The sequence below is a fragment of the Mustela erminea genome, chromosome 10 (genome assembly GCF_009829155.1).
Source record: "Mustela erminea isolate mMusErm1 chromosome 10, mMusErm1.Pri, whole genome shotgun sequence".
Classification (NCBI taxonomy): domain Eukaryota; kingdom Metazoa; phylum Chordata; class Mammalia; order Carnivora; family Mustelidae; genus Mustela; species Mustela erminea.
In genome coordinates, this window is record NC_045623.1 from 52199419 (window position 1) to 52218252 (window position 18834).

General features: G+C 34.5%; 1 protein-coding gene across 10 annotated transcripts in view; it reads right to left on the reverse strand.

Moving 5' to 3' along the window:
* The window catches only part of LRRC7 (leucine rich repeat containing 7), a 559049-nt gene that overhangs the window by 116652 nt on the left and 423563 nt on the right, over positions 1-18834 (reverse strand). For all 10 annotated transcript variants that reach the window (XR_004276033.1, XM_032301472.1, XM_032301475.1 and 7 more), the window contains exons 11-13: positions 17143-17215; positions 2891-3020; positions 1725-1840 (exon numbers count right to left, since the gene is read on the reverse strand). Coding sequence is in view for 9 of the 10 variants with exons in the window: in XM_032301472.1 (XP_032157363.1) it covers positions 1725-1840; positions 2891-3020; positions 17143-17215 (319 nt within the window). In the remaining variant the exon portion in view is untranslated. The remainder of the gene's footprint in view (positions 1-1724; positions 1841-2890; positions 3021-17142; positions 17216-18834) is intronic.

Sequence of the window (18834 nt, forward strand, 5' to 3'; positions counted from 1 at the left end):
TATGTGGAATTTTAGAAACAAAGCAAGCAAAGGAAAAAAGAAACATTAAATAAAAAGACCTTTATATACAGAGACCAACCTTGTGGCTGCCAGAGGAGAGGCAGGTGAGGGGATGGGTGAAATACATAAAGGAGATTAAGAGTACACTTATAGTGATGAGCACCAAGTAATGTATGGAATTATTGAATCAATATATGGTATACCTGATACTAATGTAACACTATATGTTAATTATACTTGAGTAAAAGGAATCAAAAATAACTTCACTTGTAGTACTTCTGATTTTGGGCCATTTTAAATATTTGATAAGCTTATTTTCTATATCATCATGCAGATTATTAACAAATAAAAGTTGAGTGGACTGAGAATTTAAGAGACTTCTCTAACTCATCATGCAAAACCTCCCTCCAGGTTAACAGTAATGGAGCTCAGTCCTATTGGGTATTGTAATGGAATCTACTGAGAATCCATTTCTTCTTATGATTTCTCCATGACCATATTTCCCAATTTTATTCATAGGAATATCAGCACATTTAAAAAATGTTTTGCTAAAAGTCAGCAACATTCAATGCATTTCCCTCATTTTTCTGTCTGGTAATCCAGTCAAAACAGGAGATAACTGTTGGTTTGATATGACTTACTCTTGTTTTACCAAGCTATGAATCATCTTGATTTTAAAAATGAAAACCCAAACCTTTCAATAAAATGTTTTATTCCCTCACATGGGAATATTATTGAATTACTAAGTGAATAGTCTTTGAAAATCACATTATTATTAATATTTGTCTTAAACAAACAAATGAGAACTCATACACTTATCTTGAAACTTACAGAGTTGAATATTCTTAATGATTCCATAAAAAAAGTTATCTTTGACTGTTTTGTTGCAGGCTCTCAGTTTCTCGTTCTATCATTTGTCTGACTGAAACTTACTGAAAACAGAGTTTGTACATTCTAGTCTGTAGAATCACTTTGTCTACTTAGCAATTATCTTCAGTCAATATTAACTATTAACTTTTTTTCCTTCCCTATTTGAGAACAATTGTGGAAACAAAGATGAATTCAGTTTTGCTCTTTCTTTTTGCCTCTCCACCACTATAACACCTTTGTCACAAGAAGGGCACCTATCTTTTTGGGGTTTTCTTTGCCCTACTCTGAACATGACTAAATAACCATTTGGTTGTCCTTAAAATGATGTACAAATTTTATGACTTTTGAGTATTACTTAATTGGCAATATTCTTACTGGCATTCTGGTGGTGTTGACAATACACTCATTGCCCCGTTAATCTACTGGAGACATAAATGTGTACATGAAAACATACACACACACACACACACACACACACACACACATGCGCATACATGATTCATACCTACATACATGATTTTAATTAATATGATTTATAACTTTTCATTATAACTTTTTTCAGGTCTTCATAATATGCTTTCTGCATATAGGAGGGTTTTGGTATATAAATTTGGTGTATAGATTTTATATAATTTAAACATACAACATACTAACTGATCTGAATTTACTCAAAAAATAAAATTTAGAAATATCAGTTTGTAAATAATTTGGTTTCTGCCATTTTCTCAATAAAACATTGATTTGCATCCTATATACTTCATAAGACACAGAAAATGTTTCTAAAATCATTAATAATGAACAATTATTTGTTTTCAGTAAATAACTAATGTCATTTTGAAATGTTGCAGAAATACCTGTTGTCACTCAAATTTAAGACTCTTAGCTTCTGCATCTGTCCAATCTCTTCAGGAAGAAATTCCAGTTTATTGGAACGTAGAGACATAACTGTTACATTCTTACAGCTTCCAATCTGTGGGTAACAAAAGAAAGTAAATAAGGAAATACACAGTAAATGATTTTTGTACTAATTTTTAATATTAAAATAATTTATAGATTTCCTTATTACTTTTAAGATTCTCTTAAAACAATGAATACTGTTACACTGAAAAGAAATTAAAAAGACCTCTTAATATGTCTACTGCTTTATTTTTTATAATCACTCTTTTTTAAAATATATGTATATATTATATATATTCCTTTAGATGTTAAGACAATATGTATCTCATTTTCTTTTGCATATTAGAAAGGAAGAATTTTTCTTTATAATTTTATTGTTAGAATGCTCATTAGCTTCATTGTTTTCATTAATAACATTGTTTTTACAGTACAACCAAGTGAATACTAAGATATCTATGTTTCTAATAGATCACTCATTCACAAAAGATAAAATATTGTTGACATTTCCATGGCCAAGTTAGTTTTATTTTGTGTTACAATGATACTTGTCATGTTTATTTATAACTTTTTGCTCTAAAATAATGACATATTGACTACTGTTTCTTCTTTATGGAAGTGGTTAGTAGAAAATATTAAATTGAAAATATACTTTGCATTTTGTTCTTGACATTAATAAATAAAAATCCCACTTAGAAATAAAAACTAACAGAATCTTTCGATGAATTCTAAAATAAAAATAATATTATCATGCCACAAAAAGTTATTTACAGTAAAAGTCTTTCACTTCAGAAATGGAAATGTAATTATCTCAGAATTTCTTATTACTGTTCTTAAAAGTGAAACATTTAAATTATTTAAAATTGTATTCCTTAGCATTGATTAACTTACAATATTTTATTACTTTTCTTTGCTAGTAATGTTTAAGTCAAATGGGTTTTCTGGGTCAAATATAAGAACTTAGCATTTATCATTTTAAAAAATAATTAACACATACATATGTAGATAATTCCTATACACATTGACAGCTCAACTCATGAATCTACATTGCCATTGCACTTATTAAGTCTTAATCCCAAAACATATTCGTTAAAAGTTAATTAACAGAAACAAGTTTATTCCTCACTTCTCGGGGTAATTCTGGAAGGAAATTCTCATCGACTGCTAACGTTCGAAGACTATGAAGGTAGCCAATAGTAGAAGGTAAAGACTCCAGTTCATTACAGCTACAGTCAAATTCTTCCAACAAAGATAAACTGAAAAGTTAAATACATAAGTTAGATATATTAAAAGGTGAAATGGTGAAAGAGCTTTTAAAAGACACATATCCAAGTTCACTGAACAAAAAAACCTTATTCATTTAGTGACAATAGTATCATATAAATTATTTTACAGTTTAGGCAAGTGGTTCAATACCATTTAATGAGTGGTTCAATTTAGTAGAATAAATTTGGCTTATTTTTTCCCTTTATAAATTCCCCTGCCATTTAACTGAGCCACTGAAAATGATACAAGGTTTTGTTTGATTGTGTTAATACAACGGAAGCGTCAGTTATAGCCTAATGTTCATAATGCATGTCCTTGGAATGGATGCATATAACTGGAATAGCAGAAATCTGTAGAAAGCAGGTCCACAAAAGGGAGGATAAAGGGGGCAAAATATTAACAACAAATCATTGATTAAATTTTAGGTATTTTACTAAGCATTTTAAAGATAAAAATAACTAATCTTTATCTTATAACAACTCTATGACATAGTCACTTTTTAAAAAAAAATATTTATTTATTTATTTATTTGAGAGAGAGAACATGAGAGAGGTCAGCGGGAGAAGTAGACTCCCTGCTGAGCAGGAAGCTCCATGTGGGACTCCATTCCCGGACTCCAGGATCATGACCTGAGCCGAAGTCAATTGCTTAACCAACTGAGCCACTCAGGCACTCAAGATAGTCACTATTTTTAAACCCATTTTTACAGATAAGGAAATTGAAGACTACAGAGGCTAAATAACTTGCCCAAGGGCAAACAAAGTAGGAAAGCTTGGACCCAAAATGCACACCGTGTGCCTCCACTGTATTTTCTTTCCTCTTAGCCAGTGCATCTGAAGCAGAGGCTATGGATAGGGCTCATTTCAGCCAGCAGATGTGTTTAGTTTGATTTACATAGAGGAGCAGATGGAGAGAATCTCAAGAAGACTCTCCACTGAGTGCAGAGCCCGATGCGGGGCACAATATTATGACCCCGAGATCATGACCTGAGCCAAAACCAAGGGTCAGATGCTTAACCAACTAAACCACCTAGGCATCCCTATTATAATATTTTAAAAAGTGGTAAACTCTACATAATGACCCAGATGTTTGGTGCCTCTTGAAAGAGGGAAATCTGGTATTAGCAGTCTGGTATTCTTCCATGATAAGCAACAGAAACAGAGTAATGGCTGCTGCCTTCACATCAACACAGTTCTTTAGCTGATCACAATCCCTACTACTCCACATATGGCCAATTTTAACTCACATCTACAAACAGAAATTGTATAAATGCACATTCATGTTATCATCAGGAAACAAGACATTTCAATATCTGGTTTGAGATAGCTGGGAAAGAAAGACGGCCCATCACTGAGGGAGCACTATCTGTAGTTAAGTTGTCATTGATACTGTCGTTAATATTATCACACTGTTATTACCATTCATATTATCGTTATTACTGTAACAGGAAGTGTGAGGTTCTCACTGTTGTAAAGGGAAGAATGAATTAGAGTTAGTAAGAGTTAGAGCTGTAGAATAAGCTTCCTATTTTTACATCTTGGAACTAGCTGGCTGGAATGCAATTTATTCCCATCATTTAATTAATGAGTAAACAAAGAAATTAAGCATATGGGTTTTAAGTCAGTCGGAACGGATTTGTGCCCCAGCTCAGTCACTTACTAAGTGTGTTATCTTGGGCATCAAACAATAAAACAATGACCACAGCTCAAAAACTGAAGCTGATTTTATTTACCTGCCAGGCAAAGGAACATACTGGGGAAGAAATTCACTGAGTAGTGCTCTGATGGGGAAAAGTCAGTGCCAAAAGGAGAGTAATCACAGTGGAATACGCCCATTAAAGATTAAATATTTGCATTAGGGATTGGGTGAATGAGTTCACAAGTCTGTGTACAGTTAAGTAAATCAAGTCTCATGAACCACGGATCAGTTTGACCCTGACTAAGGTAACTCGTGGTTCCTGGTTCTTACCATCTTCAGCTGGTTAGAACCAGTTGCAGTGAAACACGGCATTCAGCTTTGAATAGTATCTCATAAGCAAATGCTGCTTTAGTGAACAACTGTCCTTTTATATAGACAAGGCATGTAGCTTTTTCTCTGAGTCTTAGTTTCTTCACATTTGCAAAGAGGATACTAATAATTCCTGCTTCATGTAGTTGCTCTCAGTACTTTAATGAAATACTGTTTAAGAATTTAGTACAAGACCCGTCATAAAATATATGCTCAGGAAATATTTTCTCTTTGTATCAGTGAACCCTATAAATTCATTTCTAAATCCTCTGAGGCCCCATATGCAGGGGTGAGTATATTGCTGGGTGCCAGGTATGTGTTGCTGTGTGTGTGTGTGTATGTGTGTGTGTGTGTGTGTGTGTGTGTGTGTGTGTGTGTGTGTGGTGTGTTGGTGTGGGCAGAAATCAATGTATGTGCGAAACCCAGTAATAGTTTATTTCTTAGAAAAAAAGTCTAGCCCAGTGCTTCACATGTATAATGCACTTAAACTGAATAAACCATTTATCGATGGTTTAAGATTATGTACTCAGCAAAAGGTCATAAAACTACTGAAGACGTTTAAAAATAAAAATTTCAAATGCATGTTCAGAGGTAGAAGTCAAAGACTTAGTTCAAAATGTAATAAAGTTTTCTCATTTTTCCTTTCTTTTATAAAAACATTTTTAAAAATAAAAACATGTTTTGAGGTTAGTCTTGAGTCCCAGTTAAGCAGCCCTTATTTTGTATAGTTCTGATGTGAATGCATTTCAGTCATCATGGTTTCATTAGATAACATTATTCCCCCATCACCAAGCTCAAACTTCAGGATATTAACTGTGAGTTACTGCATAAAACATAAACTTCGCTTTTAATTCTTGGGCCCACAAATCACTATGTAAATAACGGATGCACATCATGTGATTCATCACATTCCCTCTTTCTAAGGCTGTCAGTGATTTGTCCCTAAACATCTGTCATTGGGTTCACACCACAAATAGTACATCATGTGGTTGTTTTTCCTTCTTGTCAATCAGTAGAGAGATACTATAGGTGCACTAATTTAATATTTATACTGTTGGAAAATGCTCTTGATCTAGCTAATTCTCTTGGTGATTTAAACGAAAATGTGCAAACTTAAATAACTTCATTAACGCTGCCAATGGACCAAGGAGTTATTTCAACTCTAAAGACCTGTTAGCTTACACAGACTTTGGAATAGGCTATCAATGCTACAGCTGGAGATCATATAATTTCTTTAGCTGAGTTGTGGAAAAAATATGACATAAAGTGTACAAATAAAAATATGCAAGCATCATGGCAGGAAGTCCTGGCAAGTACTACGCATGCATTACAGCAGAAATTTTCACCACACCGTGCAGACAACATTGCAGGACCTGCACAAACATAACTGGAGTTACAGAAGAGGCAGCTGACTGTGGGGATGCTGCCTGCCACTTGCAAAGGACCGTACACATGCTCCTGGAGGAACTTAACAGCAAGCTTGTTGACATAAATGAGGAAAGTGGTTGTAATTAAAAGGATGAAGATGTCTTAGAGAAAGTGACGCTGGTAATAAACTTCGCATTAAAGGAACTCTCAGGGATGTTTCATGACATGGAAAGCACAAAGGATAGAAGTCTGGATGCTTCTTTAAGCTTAAAAAGACAATTCACCAATGTACAGGAACAATGTTCACTCTGAAATATGATTTACATGATGAAAAGAAGGCAAGTATGTTCAAAATAATATTGATAACTTTTTTTTTTTTTTACAAAAAGCCCACTTTAATTCTTGATGTTCATACTGTCTACAAAGACAGCGAACTAGACGAATATTAGTTTTACTATTTTTCCATTTCCTTATACACTTTTAATCAACCTTAATAGTGTTTAATGTTTTAAAAAGGTTTTAAAGATCTTCAGACAGAACTATTATAGTTTTGCCTCTTGGATTATTTTTTTTTAAAAGACAGTATTTATTTATTTATTTATTTGACAGAGAGAGAGAGAGAAAGCACAAGCAGGGGGAGTGGAAGAGAAAAGGGGAGAGGGAGGGGTGGATGCAGGCTCCCTGCTGAGCAGAGAGTTGACCCATGGGGGCTCTATGGCAGATGCTTAATTGACTGAGCCACCCAAGTGCCCCTCCCTCATTGATTAAGACTGTTGCGTGATTTTAGCTTGAATGGTTGTTTTCACAGTCCTTCACCTCTGTGCAAAGTGAGAATTTCCTGCATTGAAAAAGACAATGTTTTGACTGCACTATGGGCTGTCCTCAAAGAATTTTACATCTGAAAGAATTTTACATCTTTGGGTTATAGAGAAAGCTATTAGATGCAAAATACACACTCTTCAATGATCTCAGAAATTCAAAAGATTTAAACTCATTCCAGCTGACTTTGTTAATGGCAATCTTGTTAAGAATCACTTAAAGTATTTTACTATGGGATCCTTGGCAAAAACAGTTACATGACATTATTCAGATTATCACTGGCTTTCAAAAGATAGAGCAAAACAAGTGAAGTTGGTCACCACAGAAAGACAAGCACTGTATGATCTCACTTGTATGTGGAACCTAAAACAAAACGAAACAGCTCATAGATACAGGGAACAGATTGGTGCTTGCCAGAAGTGGGGATAGGGAATGGGAGAAATGGGCGAAATGTGGTCAAAAGGTGCAGACTTCCATTTACAAAATAAGTAAGTCATGTAGATAAAACGTCCAGCATGGTGGCCATAGTTAGCAGTACTGTATGTATTGCATATTTTAAAGTTGTTAAGAGAATGGATCTTAGACATTCTCATCACAAGCAAAAAATTCAAACCTATGTATGGTGATGAATGCTACCAGACTTATCGTAGTCATCATGTCACAATATACACAAATATTGAATCATTATGTTGTATACCTGAAACTAATATGTTATGTCAGTGGTATCTTAATAAAAATACATTCATTTACTTTCTGCAAAAATAAGATAGACCTAAAGGTCCTCCTTTTTTTTTTTATTTTTAAAGAATTGTTCTCAGGAGTCTATAATTGTACACATTAAAAGGAAAACCACACTGCAAATAAAGTGTAAAAAACAGCACTTCCCAAACTTCAGAATGCCTATGAATCAGCAAGAGAACTTATTAAAATTCAAATTCAGAGTCAGCGTTGTGGTGGGCCTAGATCCTGCATTTAAAACAAGTTCATAGGTGATTAAATTCTGCTGGTCCTAGGAATACACACTGAGTTAGTTGTAAGGCTTTAAATAAAGTCCCTGCAAATATTTCAAGAGTAGCATTTAAACACACAGACACACACACAAAATAGACTTGCTCATAAAATCTAAAATCTATATAAATATTACAAGAATTGTGCGCAGTAAAGCTTTGTCTTAGTTCACACATAAGTACAACTATTAAAGTAGGCTACTGAAGGTAGTAATGCTTGAAATTAAACAAAAATAATAGTATTGACTTAATTTTCTAAAAATACTCTCTACATTTTTCTCTAGTTTGGTCTTCATGAATTAGTTTTGTCTGGGAAGATATTATTGTATCATTAACCCTCAATTACTTACCTAGTAAGTAAGAAAGATTATGAATATATTACATGGATAATCTGTAATTTCACTTTAACATCATTCATGACTATGAGAAACCATTAGATACTATTAAATGTTCTATTAACATAGATGCTAACAAACATAAAAACAAATGGATTTAGGCTTCACTTTCTTTGTTTAGTTTTAAGTCAATAGAAATAATGTAATTCAGTGGAAAATATTCAGACAGGCTAGGGTTCCAATTCTAGTGTGACTACTTCATAGCTGAGCAAATTTTGTTTATGATTAATTCTTGTTTTCCCATCTGTAAAATTGGTTGATAATGTCTAATGCTGATAGTTTCAAAGAAGATTAAATGTATGCTAAGCCTACAATAAAATGACCTGTTCTAAGGTGGAGGTACCCTGAAAAAAATCTTTTTTTTTTTTAAAGATTTTATTTATTTATTTGAAAGAGATCACAAGTAGTCAGAGTGGCAGCCAGAAAAGAACAGGAAGCAAGCTCCCCGCTAAGCAGAGAGCCTGATGCGGGGCTTGATCCCAGGACTCTGGGAGCATGACGTGAGCTGAAGGCAGAGACTTAACCCACTGAACCACCCAGGTGCCCCTCAAAAAAAATCTTGAGTGATATTTCTGAAATATGTGAAAGTTATCCTGTGATTATTTCCTTTTTTTTTTAAGATTTTATTTATTTATTTGACAGAGAGAGATCACAAGTAGGCAGAAAGAGAGAGTGAGAGAGAGAGAGAGAGAGAGAGAGAGGAGGAAGCAGGCTCCCCACCGAGCAGAGAGCCCAATGCGGGACTCAATCCCAGGACCCTAGGATTATGACCTGAGGCAAAGGCAGAGGCTTATCGCACTAAGCCACCCAGGCACCCTGATATTCCCTTTTTAAAATACATTGTTTCCTATAAACAAAACCTTCTAGTAGGTAAAATGTAAAACTACCTGCAACTGATTAGTAAGGCATTGGAGATGCCTTAATTTAAGATGATGTGTAGAATTTAATTGTATTTGTGAAGATTTAGTAGAAAGGGATATATAGGAATAACTTGGAGATACTGTGGGTTGGGTTCCAGACTACCAAAATAAAATTTATGTCACAATAAGGTGAGTAAATTGAATATTTTGTTTTTTACATAATATTTCGGTACATGTAAGTTATGTTTATACTAAATTACAGTGTGCTGTTAAGTGTACAATAGCATTATGTCTAAAAAATGTACATACCCTATTTATTTATTTATTTATTTATTTATGGCTATAAAATACTAACCATCATCCGAACTTTCAGCGAGTCATAGTTATTTTTGCTGAGGGTCTTGCTTTGATGTTGATGGCAGCTGATGTTGATCAGGGTGATAGTTGCTGAAATTTTTGTAAAATTTCTTAAAATAAGACTACAGTGAAGTTTGCCATATCAGTTTACTCTCCCTTTCATGAACCATTTTTCCATAACATATGATGCTGTTTGATAGCAGAACTTCTTTCAAAATTGGGGTCAGTCCTCTCACACCCTGCTGCTGCTGTATCAGATAAGTTTATGTAATATCCTTTGATGTCTTTTCAACAATCTTCACAGCATCTTCACCAGGAGTAGATTCCAGCTCAAGAAACCAACCTCTTTCCTCATCCATAGAAAGCAACCCCTCAGTCACTGAATGTTTATCATGAGAATGCAACAATTCAGTCATATCTTCAGGCTCCACTTCTCATTCTCTTGTGACCTCTACTACATTTACAGTTACTTCTCCACTGAAGTCTTGAACTCCTCAAAGTCATTCATGAGAGTTGCAATCAACTTCTTCCAAACTCCTATTAATCTTAGTATTTTGACCTCTTCCCATGAATAACAAATGTTCTTAATGACATCTAGAATGATGAATCCTTTCCAGGAGGCTTTCAATTTACTTTTTGCAGATCTATCAGAAGCATAACTATCTATAGCAACTGTAACTTTACAAATTGTATTTCTTAAATAATAAGACTTAAAAGTGAAAAGGACTCTTGGATCCATGGGCTGCTGAATGGATGTTGTGTTAGCAGACATGAAATCATCCATCTCATTGTACATCTCCATCAGAGCAATTGGGTGAAAAGGTGCATTATCAATGAGTGAGCAGTAATATTTTGAAAAGAATCTTTCTAAGCAATAGGTCTCAACAGTGTGCTTAAAATATTCAGTCAATCATGTTGTGAATTGATGTGCTCTCAGCCATGTTTTGTTGTTCCATTTATAAGCACAGGCAGAGGAGATTTTAGCAAAACTCTTAAGGGTCCTAAGATTTTTGGAATGATAAATGAGCATTGGTTTCAACTTAAAATCACCAGCTTGGGGTGCCTGGGTGGTTCACTCAGTAAGCATCTAACTCTTCAGTTTGGATCAGGTCATGATCCTCTTGTTGAGGCATTGAGCCTTGCCTCAGTCTCCACACTGAGTGGGGAGTCTGCTTCTCTCTCTCCTTTCTGTCTCTCTCTCTCCCCTCACTCTGTGTGCATGTATGTGCCTGTGCTCATGTGCTTGTGTACTCTCTCTCAAGTACATCAATAAATCTTTAAAAAAATGAATAAAATCACAAGCTAAGTAGCCCCTAACAATAAAGTCAGCCTGTCTTTTGAAACTTTGAAGCCACACATTAACTTCTCTCTAGCTGTGAAAGTCCTAGGTGACACCTTCATTCAATAGAAGGCTGTTTCATCATTTTCACTGAAAATATGTTGTTTAGTGTAGCTGCCTTTATTAATTGTTATAGTTAGATCTTCTGGATAACTTATTGTAGCTTCTACATCAGCACTTGCTGCTTTACCTTGCATGTTTATGCTATGGAAACAGCTTCTTTCCTTAAACCTCATGTAACAACCCTGCTAGCTTCCAAGTCTTCTTCTGCACCTTCCTCACCTCTCTCAGTCTTCAAAGAATTGAAGAGATTCTTGCTCTGGATTAGCCATTGTTGGGGCAGGGAATGTTGGTGCTGGTTTGATCTTCTAACCACACTATGAAAACTTTCTATGTATCAGCTATAAGACCATTTTGTCTTCTTATCATTCATGTGCTCACTGGAGTAGCAGTTGTAATTCCCTTGAAGAACTTTTCTTTTGCATTCACAACTTGACTGTTCAGCACAAGAGGCCTAGCTTTTGGCCTGTCTTGGATTTTGACTTGCCTTCTTTGCTAAGCTAAATCATTCCCAGCTTTTGATTTAAAGTGTGAAATGTGCAACATTTTCTTTCAGTCAAATACTTAGAGACTGATGAAGGGTTAGTATTTGGCTTAACTTCAATATTGTTGTGTCTCAGCAAATAGAGAAAGCCAAGGAAAGGGAGGAATATGGGCAAACAACTGGTTAGTAGATGAATGGGAACAAATGACAATTACCGATAAATTGGCTGTCTTGCATAGAGGCAGTTCATGGTGCTCCTAAACAGTTACGGCCATAACATCAAAGATCGCTGATCACAGATCACCATAACAAATAGACGAATGATGAAAAAATCTGAATTATTGTGAGAATTGCCAAAATGAGACATAGAGTCACAAAGTGAGAAAATGTTGGAAAAATGGCACTGATAATGCTGCTCAGTACAAGGTTACCACAAACCTTCAATTTGTATAAAAAAACCCCTCAGTATCTGTGAGGTACAATAAAATGAGGTATGTCTATAATAACTAAAGAAAGAGATATAAAATTTGTTTGGAAAAGGCAAGTTGCTCAAACAGCTACTGCCTGAAAGCATCAGGATACCCCAGGAGTTAAGAGACCAAACTGCAGCCAGTCAGCTGGGATTAGAGTCTGGACTAGAACAATTACTAGTGGCAATATCCTTGTCAAGTTACTTAATTACTCTGTACCTTAGTTTTATCACTAGGCACAAGAGGGTGATATCGGTAGTTAACCATGTGTTATGAGGACTAAATACAGGTAAAACACTTAGAATGGGCCCATAATGAATGCTAAGTAACTTTGCAATTATCCTTATTTTCAGAGATTGTAAAATCAATTTCATTTAATGTAAGCCAAGAATCAAGTTTTAGACTCTACCCTTAATTTTGTCATTAATATTAGGTAAGTTGCTTGTGCTGCTTCTAAACAATGCAAGAAATTAACAAAATTGAAACAATTCCTTTCTGTAATGTTTACTCACTGAAACCACTCAGTTTTTGTTCTAAATCCTACAGGCGAAGATGAATTCACTCAAATCATGGTGGAAATTTGTTGGGAATAGTCAATCATTTAGAGGTTTTACCCATTAAACAACCATGTTGACTGATTTTGAACAGAGTTACCATCATTGTCAAGACAATATACTTTTCCTTTGACCCATTTTCCCATTCTTCCAAAGTAATTACTTATCTTTCCCTTCCTTTGGACTCTTTGGAAGTTAATTAGGTTGATTGAAAAGAATATCTGTAATTTTTTTTATTATAGGAGAAAAATATTACCCAAATATAAAATTCTATTCAGTATTTTTTTAAAGTGAACATTTCTAAAATCTATAAGTAGAAAAAGCTTTGTTCATTGCAAAAGACCATAAAAAAGATTCTATATGCCTCAAGATAGGATTCTAATTTTTTTAACCAACCAAAATATAGAGACATTTATGTTGCATTTATAATTTGGCCACAACACATAAATGGTCACAGTCCTAAAATACTGAGGCAGGGAGTGCAGGAGAAAATAGGCAATAAAAGACAATGGCTTTTAAATGGAAATCATTGCTGGCAGAGGGAGAAGCAGGCTCCTTGCCAAGCAGAAAGCCCAATGCAGGGCTCTATCCCAGGACCCCAGGACCCCAGGACCCCAGGACCCCAGGATCATGACCAGAACCGAAGGTAGATATTTAACTGAAGGAGTCACCAGGGGCCCCTAAAGCACCTTCATTTTAAACTAGCATTTCAGGTAATTCTGACACAGGCACAACAGGTTCAGGTTTGAGAAGATAGCTAATAACTAAAAGCTGAATCTAGATAGTTCTCAATCTTTAGCATACATCAGAATCCCCTGAAGCGCTTGTTTACACAGAGCCTGCCGGCCCTCTGTCCAAAGTTTCTCAATTCAGTAGATCTGGCGTTGTCTCAGAACGTGCACTGCTAACTAGGTCCCTGCTGACGCTGATGCGGCTGATCAGACAACCACATGCTGAGAACCACTGGTTTAAATGAGACTATGGAAAAACTTGAATATTGTATAAAGGAATTTGAGTTTTACCCAGTGAAGGGTGTGTGTGTGTGTGTGTGTGTGTGTGTGTGTGTCTGTGTTTTGTCTTTAATTTCTTAATGAGTATAACATTTCATGATAGAAAATTCAAAAACTACAGAGAGTATATAATAAAAAGAGGTCTCTCTGTTTGTTCTGTTCACCAGCCCCCACATTCTCTTCCCTAAAGCTGTGTACATTTCTAGTTTCTTATGTATCCTGCCATGATTAGGAAACAGAGGGAAAAATGTTTTTAGCATTCAGGTATTTAGAATAAAGTTCACTTATTTTCTTGTTATAACAGTCTAGTACCTAGACTACTGGAATTTACTATCTAGGATATTAACATCATAAAGGCTAAAGATCTGGATCAAAGAACTAGAACATTATAGATGTAGGTAGATATTATAAATTAGGAAACTAAGCAACAGAAAGGTTAAATAACTTGCCCAAGTTCATACGCTGAGTGGCATAGTCACAGTTCACACCTATGTTGTTTGGCTCCCAAGACAGTGCTCCTTGCATTATCCCTCAGGAATTTGAGGCCCAAGAAGAAAAAGCTTACCCAGCTTTGCTTAGTTACTTAGATTTTCTGATTCCCAGTCCAACAGTCATTCTGTTTGACTATACTCAATGAGGGAATGAGTTTTTAAAATTTCCATTCAGATTTTTGAGTTCTTATTGCTTTGACTAAGGCTATGAAGCTAAGAAAGAGAAGGTTTAGTTCTCTTCCTGTGGAAAATCCTTTGCTTTTAGAGCAGTGGGACCCATTAAATTACCAAGTATTACAAAATGTGTGACTCAACTATCATGTACAGTAAGAGGCATCACAGGTCAACTAACAGCTTAGCTTTGAAATCTAAGTTTTTTCTCTGTTGATAGTGAGAGGGAGATGATAATACACATAGAACATGGTTAATGGGGGCTTTAACTAAATAGGAATGTGTGTAAAGCACCAAACATGGTATTTGGCACAATGCAAAAAAAGGTTATTAATTATTATTTTTCATTATACATTCAATTCATACAGTGGCTGGAACTTCTGTGTACAAATTAAGGTTTGACAACAAAATAATCAATTTTATGTCATTTCATATAAAAGTCATGGAATCCACTTCAACTGTGAAAAATGTTCAAAAATTAATCCTAGCAGTTTTTAATATTGGACTACTAAAAATGACCTAAGATAATTCAAACATTGAAACGTTCTAAGTACAGAATGAGAATATAACTACAGATCATAATATATCTAGGATTTGGGTCTCCAGAGTTCTAGGTAGAATGTTTCTATCTATACTATTCTACCTTTTATGATTAGAATAAATGCAGACTATTCTACTCTTTACCAGACACTTTTTGCATGTGACTTGGGGTGCCATTAAATAAGATCATAATCAAATTTTACCTTTAGGACTTGAACTAAACCTCTGATCTATCAATTTTGAATTCTCTAAGAAAAACAAAGCTATCATTGCTATTGTTATTTTTACTTCATACAAATTGTTTATTAAGGTATTCTATAAAATTTTAGATATTTAGTTTATTTTATGCCATACGTGCAAATACAAAACATTTGTATTCAGGTGTTACCTTGAAGTAAGAATGTAAGTTAGACAATGGCTCTCGTAATTTTACTATATAAAACATGATGTGATATAGAACAGATATCTTCAAAATTGGTTGGTCTTAGGACCCATTTGCTCTCTTAAAAATCCCTGGTAACTCAAAGAACATGTGTTTATATTTTTTATATTTATTGATATCACTATATTATAGATTAAAACAGGAGTTTTAAAAATTAATTAGTATCTATTAAATAATAATAGTAAACCTTTAACATGTTAATTAACATATCTTTATTCCAAGTAACCATATTTTTTCTAAAAAACATTTAGTGAAAAAGGTGACAGTTTTTATTTTTGTAAATCTCTTGAATATTTGGCTTAACAGATCTCTTCTCTGCTTATGTATTCGATCTGCTGTGACATATTGTTCTGACTGAATTATATATAACAAAATCCAGCCTCACATAGATATGTAGTTGAAAAAAGAAGGAATTTTTCAGTAGTTTTTTTTGATAATTGTGATTTTTTTCTTTGATACTACACCAAAACTCAACAACCACCAGTTTTTTAGGGGTAACTGCAATGTAGAATCTGAAATTATATCAATGAGTTTTCTTATTCTTCATACCAACACATTAAAATCAACCAGTCTATTTTGCATTTTGAATGGGTCTTTCACTCATGTCTGATTTTGTAATTCATGCATTGGTCATTTGGAAACACTGCTTCACTGAGTTATATAGATTTTCAAGATATTCACACATTTATAGCACAATATCAACAAATTACATTAATTTATATCACACCAGTCTTATCAGAAAAGCTTGTAAATATTGGGAAGCTGTCAGGCTCACAGTGGCAGATAGGAATTTTCCAAAATTCCAATTTTTGCTTGATAGCTCAAATTTTACTGTGAGTGACAAATACTGTCAGTTGTTCTCCTTGAAGAGACAAGCTCACTTAGTTCATTTTCGGCAAAATGTCTGCCCCCAAAACCCAAGTTTAAATAACCAGTTTGTTAATCCTTCTTCTTTTTCTTAAAAAGACTATTTTTTTTTTTTTAGAGCTGTTTAAGGATCACAGTAAAATTGAGAAGAAGGTACAGAGATTTCCCATACAATTCCCACTTGCTTCTTTCTGTCTTTTTGTTTGTTTGTTTATTTTTTTTCACCAGTTTTTGTTTTGTTTTGTTTTAGTTCATTCCTCTAACACTTCTCTTTCATTTTCTCTGAAACAATAATCAAAGGAAGGTAATGGCACTTAAAGAAATCTAAAAACATGAGCTTTATAATAAGATTCTTAACCTTTATCCCTGCAAGCCAGTAATCAACCTTGAATTGAATAGGCCCATTTATCTTTGATGAGTCATTTTCTTACTTTTAAAGGCAAATAACTTTATTTTTTAGAAATAACATTTACAGTACTATTTTATAGTACTACTACTATAAATAACAATCACTAAATATAATATATAAATCACTTATGGTATAATGATAACATATTATAAACTATAGGGCTTTATACAAACTGATTTGATTTCACAAGACACATTCAAGTGAATTTTGAGTTGCTACTCAGTTAAAAACATCAAATTAATAGTATCTGGAAAATAACAGGCAATAACATAATTAATGATCTGGGTAACCCCTTTGCTTATGAAAGAGTCATAGCTATTTCTCATGATATTATATAGTGTCAATGCAATGTTCAGATAGAAAACTAAATTAAGATAAGAAATGTTTTGAAGTAAAAAGATTCAGCATATCCTTTTGTTTCTGGCTAAGAGGGGCTGACTGGTATGAAACTTTGGCACTTACTTTCCGATTGTGTTGGGTAGTATTGTAAGTTGATTGTCATCTACTTTTAGAGTTGTTAATTTTTTCAACAGTCCTAAAACAGAGAAGAAGCTTTATTAATACACAAGAACAGATCTCTGACAGGAAATACAATAAGAAAGAAAAGAATCACTTGTGATGACCATTTATCATGCCAACTGGCTACACTCTGCTTATATAAAGTTACAGCTATATTTGTGTGTAGTCTAATCTCGACTTTCCAGTTTTAAAAACTTCACTTGCATCAGTGGGAATTCAGGTTCATCAATGCAGACAAATAAACACAACATAGCGCTCCGCAGAAACCAAAGACAGCAACACTACCACATTTCCCTTATCTAGTATACCACAAATGGACCAGATGAAAATTTTTGAGCCAGCTGTGATTTAATATTTAATTAACTCCTAAGATAATAACTAACATCCCTGTTGTGATACAAATTAAAAACAAATCTGAAGTAAGCCTAATATCAACGAATGGGTATTGAAATATTGTGATGCAGCGGTTATAATTATGTACTTGGAAAATTACAACATATGACCTCATACTCTTTGCTACCATAAATCCTTGAGTTGGATCCACAGAAATCACAAAAACTTGCAATTTTAATATACAGAACAGAACTGGCCAAGAATCGAAGTTTCAACTATTTATATTTCACTGTCAGATTTACGCCTCCCATACCCTTACTGACTGCTCTATTCCTAGGGTTTTAATGAGTAATAGTCACAGAGTAATTGAAGACAGCTTCCTTTACCCAGCCACGATGTAGCATCAGTCTGGCTTAAATAGCCAAGGCCCAAGGACAAAGCGTGGTTAATTTTTGTTTTGCATTGGAAATATGCCTATATACTGTAGGTTACTTTTTTTGCAGAAAACTTGTGTTCATGGATAGAGTGGATTCCATGGTCAAATGTGTTAGGGAAAAGCTAAATTAAACAACATTAAACATATCTCTTTAATGAAGTTTTTCTAGGACATTTTAATATATTAATGAAGCAATGTGACTTTCCAAAGTTATTGCGGAATGCCTGTGAGTGTGCAGCATACCTTGTACAGCTAGTGTTTTGTGAATAGGCTTTGAGAAGCACTGCCATGGACCAAGCCCACCCACATCACGTATTCTGCAGATTCCTTAAAGTCATAGAGTAAGTCAGAATAGATCGGAAATAAAAAGCGATTATTGCACTTTAAATTTCAGTATGCTCAGTTACATATTCTGTAGAAGCACTCAGAATCTCTGCTCTAGTGGGGAGAAAGGTTCTCACTGTCAGACTGCTGTGAGAAAATATCTACAAAATATTGGAGCTTAATACATCAGCTTGTGCCCTCAGGATACACTGCTGAAAACAGCAGCACCTGGGAAAGAGGACAATTCTCACTGGGGTCATTTATCTCTGAAGTTTGCTCCCCCACTGCCATATTCATCTATGTTTCAAGGGTGACTGAATCACTTCAGCTTCGCTGGTATGTATGTAAGAAATATCAACCTTGGAAATAGAAAAGAGCTTGTTCGTCAATTGTGGCAAGAAAACAGGGGGTGATGGGTGATGATTAGAGCTAAATTTTTTATGACTTGGTAGCCCTTATCAAGCTACTGCACCTGCCCACCAGTGAAGCTAGAGGAGGTTTGGCGGTCTCAATGTCACCTGATTGGGTTATAGGAGGTTTCG